The sequence below is a fragment of the Setaria italica genome, chromosome II, assembly GCF_000263155.2.
Source record: "Setaria italica strain Yugu1 chromosome II, Setaria_italica_v2.0, whole genome shotgun sequence".
Taxonomy (NCBI): domain Eukaryota; kingdom Viridiplantae; phylum Streptophyta; class Magnoliopsida; order Poales; family Poaceae; genus Setaria; species Setaria italica.
In genome coordinates, this window is record NC_028451.1 from 14,061,226 (window position 1) to 14,071,601 (window position 10,376).

Here is a 10,376-nt window from a genome sequence, read left to right on the forward strand (position 1 = left end):
TATTTCTGATGTAAGATCTTCAAGTCTAGCACTAGCAAGAGTCGTAGTTCCTTAGCAGATGATGGGTTTAGAAATTGGAGGCATATCAGTGAGAAGCTTAGAGAACATGAAAATAGTGTCGAGCATATTAGTAACATGAACAGTTGGAATGTTTTGAGAGGTAGACTGCAAAAAAATGAAACAATTGATAAAGAATTGCAACAACAAATCACAAAGGAGAAAGAACGGTTGAGGCAAGTTTTGTTAAGAATAATAGCCATTGTGAAATTTCTTGGTAAACGCAATTTGGCTTTCAGAGGAAGCAGTGAGCAGCTTTATAATGATAGTAATGGTAATTTTTTACTTGTGCTGAGATGATTGCAGAATTTGACTTGGTAATGCAAGACCACCTTAGACGCATTCAGAATAAAGAAATTCATTATCATTACCTCAGTCATAAAATTCAGAATAAGTTGATATCTGTTGACGCCAAATTTCGTCACAAGTGAAATCGGCGCCAGGAGAAGAGGAAATGGGAAAGTACAGTTGGAAATCGGCCGAATGGCGTTACAGTTCGAGATCGGTTGGTTGGCGCTACAGTCCAAGATCGGCCGATGCTACAGTACGGGATCGGCCGATGACTTCTGCCTCGCTTAACCCTTGGGGTTCGGATCAGACACGCCAGGTTCCCGATCGGTTACCCTTTGCCGATGAGGAATCGGCTGATTAGGAGGTTGGAATAATTGGGCCGGTATGGGCTTGGAAAGGAATAGAAGGATGAAGGGGAGATCAGCCCGTGAAGCGAATAATAACCAACCTAGTACGAATCGTACTTGTAAATATTCATTTTCTATTTGAATTAGGGATAGAGTTCTAGTCAGATAAGAAGTCGTCTATACAGGGCTATAAATAGCTACCTTTGTAGATCTGTAATCATCAACTATTCAATACAACCAATTACTATTTCCTCGCACTTACTTTCAAGCAGGCGACTTCGCCAAATACTTTCTTCTTTTTCACGAGTTCGTACGGGTTGGCAGGGCTGCATCAACTTGACCTCCGGCCGATCTTGTAAGTTCTGTTTATCGAGTAAATTCTAAGCTTTAACTTCGGACGCATCGCTGTTGTTTCGTTTAGATTTATTCACCAGTTATCGATATTTACTAGAATTGTAGGTTTTACCTGTTCTTCTAGCTTTTATCACCAGTTATCCAGCTAGGAATCGGCAGTTTCGGCTTTTCTCATATTCTGTTGTTTAAATTACTTATTCCACGCATAGCCGATTAGATCTGTTCCTAGTGTTGTCACTGTTGCGCTGTACCGATTATTTCAATTAGTCGTCAATTCACGCTACCTGGTAGTCGGCTGCTTCATAGCCGATTTCTTTATTACGGCAAATCGGCCGATTCGCTGATAAGCTTCCTCGAGATCGGAAATTTAGCCGATCGTGACTTTTGAATCTGACACGTACTCTTCCTTACCAATCAACAGGTCAGATTGGCTGGCACGCCGCGCGAACCGCACCAGGGCAATCACCCGAACATGAGTTAAGCAGATTCTCCCGGGTCGTGTGTCGGACGCTGGGGATTCGGTTGACCGATTTCTAGCGCCAACAATATCTCTTTTGGCTTCTGATATCACAAGGTCTATCATAAAGGTTGTTAAAGAGGCCAAGTATTTCTCCATTATCCTAGATTGTACCCCTGATGTCATGTCAGTCATCAAGAACAAATGACTTTATTAGTTCGATGTATTAATTTGTCTGATGGCAAGATAAAAATTGAGGAGTACTTTTTGGGGTTCTTGAAGGTGGATGACACATCTGGTTTGGGGCTTTTTAATATATTGCTTGAATCTATGGAGTCCTTTAGCTTAAAAATTAGTGACATAAGGGGTCAAGGCTATGATAATGGTTCTAATATGAAAGGAAAATACAAAGGGGTAAAAACACGGTTACTTGATATCAATCCAAGAGCATTGTATATGCCATGTGCGTGCCATAGTCTAAATCTTACTCTTTGTGATATGGCAAAATCTAGTGGGAAAGTTATTTTATTTTTTGGAATTGTTCAGCGCATATATGTATTATTTGCTGGTTCTACAAAAAGGTGGAATGTTTTGCTTAAACATGTTCCTAGTCTAACTGTGGAATTATTGTCCAATACTCGTTGGGAAAGTAGAATCAAAAGTGTCACAGCAATAAGATATCAATCTATTGAGTTAAGATCTGCTTTGTCTGAGTTACATCATGCTTCTGACATTGAACCTAAGGATAGAAGTGATGCAAAAAATTTATTTGATGCACTTGGCAGCTTTGAATTTCTACTTGGTATGGTTATCTGGTATGGTATTTTATTTGATGTAAATAAAGTGAGTAAGAAGATGCAATGTCAGCCATGTGCATTGACTCTACATTGAAGCAAATACAAGGTATAACGCAATACTTTGAGAATTACAGAAAAGAGGGATTTTCTTCTAGTCTGATCATCGCCAAAGGTATTGCAACAGACATGGGTGTAGAGGCATCATTTCCAGAAAAACGTCGTGCTACGAGGAAGAAACAGTTTGATGAAAGTAATTGCCAAGAAGAAATTCTTGAATCTAAGAAGGCTTTTGAAGTTGAATATTTTTTTGTTTTGGTTGATATGGCGATCGCTTCTTTGAAGAAGAGATTTGAAGAACTCATGGTGTTTAAAGATATATTCGGATTTTTTATGAGCTCAAGCACTTTGAAGTCATTAAATGATAATGAACTTGAAGATTGTTGCACTAAATTTGCAAAAAAACTTTTTCTTTTGATGGTTCACCTGATGTTGAGGCATATGATCTTATTTCTGAATTAAAGATTATAAAATTCACATTGCCAGATGGCGTAATGTCTGCTATGGAGATCTTTGAGTATGTCAGAGATGTGGATTGTTATCCTAATGTCTCCATTGCTTACCGACTCTTATTTACTATGCTTGTGACTGTCGCATCGGCTGAAAGAAGCTTTTCAAAGTTGAAGTTATTGAGGAACTATTTGAGGTCAACAATGACTAAAGAGAGTTTAAACTGTTTGGCAATATTATGCATCGAGAAGAAATTTTTGGATGAGATTGACATCAACCCTATTATAAGTGACTTTGCATCGAGGAGTGTTAGAAGAAACTTTTAAGGTAATATGTATAAATAATTTGATATGAATATTGCTTTTAGATACATTTAAATATTTATTGGTAATATTTCATATATATTTGTTATAATGTTTATATTAAAGGACCCCGATTTTTATTTTTGCCCCGGGTCTCCCAAATCTCAGAACCGGCCCTGGATGTTGTCAGTGCCTAGCGTTACAATCACAGTGCATCAGTGCCTTCTGATGTTCATTTGAATTAGATCTGAACATTAGAAGGCATGGCATGGCCTAAGCCTGATGATCATTTACGGCTAGGCGTGGCGCTAAATTTGTTGGCCAAACATAATGAAGCCGCCCTGAAAAAAATTAAATTATCTATTTTCTATTGAAAATTGATGGGCACCCCGGCCGATTTAGATCCGATTTTGCAGGCTCGATGGAGTTGATGGGTAGGTTTAGGTGTGGACTTTAGGCCTGAAAGAAACCAAATTATTTATCCCCTCGGTCCAGTCCACATTATGCTCAAGCCTAGTTTTTTTTTTTTTTGAGGGGTGGTCAAGCCTAGTTAAAAATGCAGAGTTGTGGCGGTCTAAGTTGTTGGCAGGGTTGGCTGTGCATGATGAAGCTCGTCAAGGATAGCACAAGGTGACTTTCTTCCCCTATGCGTATAGAGGGAATCGTGGGTGCTGCCTCGAAGGACAGAGTGATCATGGTGTGAGTTGTTAAATCAAGCTGTGTTGACGTTTTTTCACCAACACACGAAAGCACTCGAGCGTGCAGCGCGCGGAGGAGCTCGATGCAGCACCTCTGCACAGGCCGGTCTAACCGGTTTCAAGGACCAGTCTGACCGGTTGTCGGGCAAGCCGACGGTAGACCTTCGAACGCTCGTTCGGGAAGGATCCCGTCGGGACAGGCGCATGCAGGGTTGCTTTAGGATCAGCAGGCCACCTAGAGCGCCTTTAGACGTCATCGAGACGAAGGAAGAACATCAAGTAGTAGATTGGAAAAGTTAGGGCAAAAGAATAAAGGAAAAGATACAAAATAGTAGATTAGTTTTTGTCGATTGGGTTGGATGCCCTCAATCGGCCGAATCCCTTTATATTTATAGGAAAGGAAGGTCTTCCCCACGCAGGAGTTGAAACCCTAATACAAATCATGCTAAATTACAACTCCTACACAAATTACATAGAGCCAGACCGGTCAAACCGGCCTGGGCAGGTCTGACCAGTTTGCCCGGGTGCAGATCTTGCAAAGGTCGTATCTCCCTCGTCCGAACTCCAAATCGGACGTTCTATATAGGAATCTTGATCTATTCAACGAGATCTATGGAATGGTGGAGTCCAATCTTTATTTGAAGCACTTTGATCTAACCGGTTTGACCGGTGGGCTCAACCGGTCTGACCTGTTTGCACGGGGTGCTGATCTTCCCGAGGGCATAACTCTCTCATCCGAAGTTCAAATCGGACGTTCCATACATTCATTTTGATCGTCTCGGTGAGAACTATGCCATGGTGAAGTCGAATTTGCATTTTGAAAACTTTTTCCAAACCGGTCTGACTGGTTGGAAGATCAGTCTGGACAGGTCTGATCAGATCTTCCAGGTCCTGCCACTTTTGGACGTCAACAAGTTGTTATATGGGTTGTGTTAGGCCAAGTTACCTCAGTTTCTGAGCGAGTAGTAGTGTAGCGCCTTTAGTTGTTTCGTTTATTATATCAAAGTTGTGGTAAAGTGCGGCGCATCCTCTAGCTGTGTGGTTTTTGGTATTTTTCTTCTCCAATAAAATTGCAGTAAAACTTGCAGCGTTAGAGAATGACAAAAAAAATTAAGAGTCATCATGGGCGCAACCCCGAAAGTTCAGTGTCTCTTGTGACGTTAAGCGCCGGCCCCCGCAGGCCGCAGCACAACGGCGTGGGACGAACAGAGGAAGATGTTTGCAGTTCCTGGACTTCCGGTACGACGCGCGCGTTCGGAAATCTGACTCCGCCGCACTCTCGAGTCTCGACAGGCGACTCCGATTCCCGCCGAGTCGGAACCGAGTTCGAGTGGCGAATCGCCACTCGGTTCAAAATGGCCGATTCGTAATCGGCTCCATGTGGCTATAAAACAACGAACCATCCGCCATGAACCTCCGTTCCGAGGATCGATCCCATCGCTCACCCGCGACACCGCAGCCATGGGCAATCGCATCTCCGTGCGCATCATCGCCGCGCCGGCGGCAGCGCTCATCTTCCTCGCGCTGATCCTCGTCGCCGGCGCTGTGGGGACGCTGCATCACAACGGCAATATCACGTCGACACACGGCGTCGTCGTAAACGATCGGGCGATGAGGCCGCTTCCGCGCAAAATGCATGCTGTCGAGGCCGTCCAGCCGAAGAAAGAACCCATCAGCAACAGCCACGACGCGAGCCAGGGCGGCGAGCCGCTGCCGAGGGGCCTCGCGCACGACACGACCAACCTGGAGATGGAGGCGTCGTTGGCTGGCAACCCCGAGCGGAAGCACGAAGCCGCGGCGAAGCCCAAGAGCCTCCTGGCGATCCCCGTGGGGATCAAGAACAAGGCGGTGGTCGACAGGCTCGTCTCCAGGTTCCCCGCCGACGACTTCACCGTCATGCTCTTCCACTACGACGGCGCCGTGGAGCAGTGGGGCGACATGGAGTGGTCGGACCGCGCGATGCACGTGTCGGCGAAGGGCCAGACCAAGTGGTGGTTCGCCAAGCGGTTCCTGCACCCGGACGTGGTGGCGGAGTACGACTACGTCTTCGTCTGGGACGAGGACATCGAGGTCGACGCCTTCGACCCCGTCCGGTACCTCGACGTCGTGCGCAGGGAGGGTCTCGAGGTGTCGCAGCCGGCGCTCGACCGCCGATCCGAGATCCACCACTCCATCACGGCGAGAGCTCTCATCCAGACCGAGGACGGTGTGCACCGGCGCGTGACGAACTCGCGCTGCGACGGCGACAGCAAGGCGCCGCCGTGCGCGGGGTGGGTGGAGGTGATGGTTCCCGTGTTCTCGCGCGCCGCGTGGCGGTGCGCGTGGCGGATGGTGCAGAACGACCTCATCCACGGGTGGGGGCTCGATTACAAGCTCGGCTACTGCGCGCAGGGCGACCGCGCTGTCAACGTCGGGGTGGTGGACAGCGAGTACGTGCTCCACCGCGGCGTCCCCATGCTCAGCGACGGCAGCGGCAAGGCCACGCCGTCGGCAGGGCGGGCCGCGGTGAGGTTGCGGTCGTTCAGGGAGATGCAGATATTCAACAGGAGGTGGGAGCAGGCCGCCGCGGAGGACGGATCCTGGATGGATCCTTACGCCGCACAGCCAGCGACGGCGAGCTCCAGATGACCGGCCGGCGCGCTCGTCAGCAGCACTGTCGGGGCTGATAATTGACTGATAGATGCATAGATTAACAGGTTTAGTCTAGAGATCTAGATGCAACTTTTTTAGGCCGCTTAGATGCATATATAATTGTTTTTGTAGACATGTACAAGTAAATGAATTTTGTAGGTAGTCCAAACTTCATGATGACCGGCAATAACAGTGTATTATGATTTGGGGGCGATCTGAATTCTGATTTCTGAAGCGTGAGAAGGGATGCGAAACCGTAGTGGGTAGATAGCCAATTGTTTCTCTGAGACCAGGAAAAATTCATACTCCCGTGTTAGCTTCACTCGCTTCCTTTTTTTTTTTCTAAAAAAAACATCTTACTATCTCCGTTCGATTTCAAAAGGTGTATTAAAATTTGAAAACATCTTTAGAGTTAGATTTTGACTACCAGTTTCTCTTAAATCCTCCAATAATCGAAGCTATATTAAAAGATATTTCATTATGGATCTACTGATATACTCCTACCAAGTAATTTTCATGCACTAAAACATGCATGTAATTTTTTATTAGTCAAAATTTATGACGTTCGACTTTTCAATTTCTTAAATCTACTTAAAAAACAGAGGAAGTAGCAGTTCCATGGGGCTACCCACAGAAAGATGATTTCACTGATTTCAGGGTTCCATTCTATACAAGACAGCAAACAGCATTTGCTACACTCTTTTCTTATCCACATACTGCTGTGTTCATTGCACTGACAGACTACACTTCCAGTGAACCAACTCTAAAGGAAGAAGCTGCAACAACAAACACACATCAGTCTGCAGGCAAACTTTGTATGCTAGAGTAACATTTACAGTTCTTTCTACACCTACACAGATATTACAGGCGGCGACTGAGTCACCTTTGCAAAGCATTCACTTGTTCCACGTCCCTCTTTCAGAGCTTGGCGCAAGCAAACATCCGCATACTTCCTGAAGGGGCCCTCAGATGTCTGCATTGATTCCAAATATGCGGACCTTGTGCATATTTGGCAGCTTTGCCACAACCAGCACGAAAACTGCCACTGTGTTGAGGAAAAACATTGGCTGCTTGTAGTCGGTCAAGTGTGATGCAATCAGGTACCTGAAAAAGAAGCATTTTAGGACATGTGTAACTTAATATGATCATATCAACTTGGTTTCAACAATAAGATGGTATTATTGATGACATGCAATGTTCCACCAATGTTGACTTCAAACCAAAGGAGTCAAAGGTGTCAATGCTAGGTAAGGGAATCAAAGATCTAAGTTATATAAAAAAGCAACACAGAACCAGAATACAATTAACACAACAAAAAAGAAGCCGATTTCCTTCTCATGAGATGAGATGCTCAATTATGGCACCTAGTTTAACAAAATATATAACTAACAGAGTAACAATACAAAAAAAGTGCAACAAAATGTCCAGATTCAACAACCTTTGCTGCAAAGGCGGATACTAACTCTGACGAGACATAAGCCAAACTCTACATTCTTTGGAAAAAAAAACATAGTTCTATCTTATTTCACCATTTGGATCACAATGATCAAATTAGTCCTTGAAGAAATATGAGCAACTGGATAAATACTAGAAGAGAAATTTCCCTAACATTCAGGTTTGGCACATCGGATGAGTTTACTAAATACTAACATATAATGCATCCACTAGAAACATTTTGCAAAATGTTCTATAAAGTGTTCTGCCCATTCTCTGATGTATGAAACTTTCCGTTGGATAACAAGCAGAGACTTATGCACAAACCTAGTTTCAAAAGGTAGTCTGACGGACATGTAAACATATAGGTTTGCAAATAAATCCACCCAAAAATGGATTACATAAGCACAAAATGCAATATTATTATTCGACAATGTTCATCAATGTGATACCATTTAGCGAAAACTTTGTCTCCACACTGTCAAGTAACTTTTGCAGCGTACAATTCATTATGATGATGGAACTTACAGAACCACAGGAACCACAGTCAAAAACTTTCTGTTCCGAGTAAGCTGCTGGCCATTGTCAATTTGCTCCCACCATGTCAATCGGCTGTAGATGCCCTGGTCATCAGCAGCAAACGGTGTTCCTTTCTTCCAATGAAAGAAGTGATAAGTGATCTGAAAATAGAACAGTTTCAGTGGGCTAACAGAATATCAATAAGTAAGGTTTTAATCATAAACTAAAGAACTCGAACTCTTTTATTTAAGTATGTGTGGTATACACAACCCACATGTTTGTCTAAGACTAGAGCAAAAGATATTGGAAAAACAGGAAGGTATGCCATCAACTTGGGTTAATAACAGAACAAACTTTCTTGTGACATGAAAATACAAATTTGTTCAAATACATCTCCCTAGCCCAGCAAGACATATGATGTCTTCAGCCCAAGGTGATAATAGCCAACCCATAATCTACAAACTTCATCTTTAGGACACCATGACAGCTGCCAGTCCAAATATTAGTTAAGGCACATTATACAACTCAGTGCTTGGCATGTGAACCTTGTCCTGTAGCAGTCAAATGCTTTCTTGTTCTAGAAACCAAACAAAAGCTCATCAACTAGTTGGTCTTTCATAGTACACATAGATGGACCTTTCAATAGTCAATATCTGATTACAATATGTTCTGCATAAACTAGGAAATGGTAGGATGGCATGCTGGTTTTGACTTTTGTACAAAACCTCCTCCATTCCACACTCAATAAGTGGGGAATAAAATCTACGATAAATTAACTAAAAACCTAGATTCATAAAGGCGGTTTATACTAACATCTCTCTCGAAAAATCTAGTGAAGCGCATCTTCTATGACTTCTGTTTATTCTTAAGAATCCATGGGGATGGTATGAGTAAGCAATTTAATTGTAGATTCCCCCATCACTCAAATCATCCAGTCATCCACCAATCCCACCTTGGCTCCATGTCATACCCGAGTCTCGAAGAAGATTCTCCACTTATCCCTTTTTCGCTAAGCAAGAATATTCTCACATAGTACTTCACTAGCCAGAACCAATCATATCCTAGTCAAGCCTGAAAGGCTAGGAACAGTTGGGAGAGCAGAGAGAGCTCCTAATTCAGCAGATCGAAGCTACAGGGGCTAATTAACGAGTGCAAGAGAGAACCAGACGAACCAATCCCGCAGATACGGCGGTTGGAAGCAACCCAATTTGTGTAAGAAAGGAACAGACCACAAAAACAGAGAGCACGCGCCATCGAGATCCGCAGATAAGGTGGGGATTGGGGACTTACGGCGAAGTGCGCGAGGTTGACGACGGTCCAGGCCGCCCCCGGGGAGCAGCCGGAGACGGAGAGGACGAGGAGCCAAGCGAAGAAGAGAAGCAGGATGTAGGTGGTCCAGACGCCCGGGTACATGAACCACTCGGTGTTCTTGTTGACGTCCACCGGCGGCGCCGCCTCGACGTAGTAGGGCTCCCCTCTCCGGCCCATCTTCGCTCCCCGACCTCGGTCGACGGCGGCCGGCGGATCGTCGGATCTCGGGGCTTCCGCGGGGCGTGCGCGTGCTGTGCCGGATGCGTGCGGCGTGCGTGTGACTGACGGCGGCGGCGTGCGCGGACGATGCGGTGGTGCGGAAATGGATGGCGGCTGCGTTCGGCTTGGTGGTTTGGGTTGGGTGCGGTGCTCCGCTTGCTCGTGAAGTCGTGATACCGCTGTCTGATCCAGTGGGCAAGTATCTCAATTCTCAAATCTTCTGGATTGTTCCACCGCCGACTTGGCGATATTAGCTGATTGGGAAGTGGGATGAATCACTTTCTCAGCTAAAATATGTCGGCGATATTAGCTGACTGGCGAAGTTGGGATGAACACTTTCTTTGCTTAAATACGACCTTAACGTTTTTATAGTTCGGGGTGAAAATAGTTAACATAAATTTTAAATCGATTGCTTTCATTTTCTGCATTATGATAATGTTTACGATCATTTC

General features: G+C 44.8%; 2 protein-coding genes across 3 annotated transcripts; one reads left to right on the forward strand and one right to left on the reverse strand.

Annotated features, from left to right (window-relative positions):
* Positions 1-5,271: 5,271 nt before the first annotated feature.
* Positions 5,272-6,438, forward strand: LOC101754548. The gene has a single exon (XM_004959161.1). The coding sequence runs from the start codon at positions 5,272-5,274 to the stop codon at positions 6,436-6,438; it is 1,167 nt and encodes a 388-aa protein (XP_004959218.1).
* Positions 6,439-7,049: 611 nt separating this feature from the next.
* LOC101758585 (ORM1-like protein 3) lies at positions 7,050-10,148 on the reverse strand. Of its 2 annotated transcripts, XR_214617.4 has the most exons (4): positions 9,685-10,148; positions 8,404-8,555; positions 7,325-7,545; positions 7,050-7,217 (listed from the first exon to the last, which is right to left on the reverse strand). XR_214617.4 is itself a non-coding variant. In XM_004956062.3 (3 exons), the coding sequence occupies exons 1-3, from the start codon at positions 9,880-9,882 to the stop codon at positions 7,407-7,409; spliced, it is 489 nt and encodes a 162-aa protein (XP_004956119.1). In that variant the 5' UTR covers positions 9,883-10,148; the 3' UTR covers positions 7,050-7,406. The 2 variants fall into 2 exon arrangements, 1 of the variants encoding a protein (XP_004956119.1); XM_004956062.3 differs by having other exon boundaries at positions 7,050-7,545.
* Between the last annotated feature and the right edge of the window lie 228 nt (positions 10,149-10,376).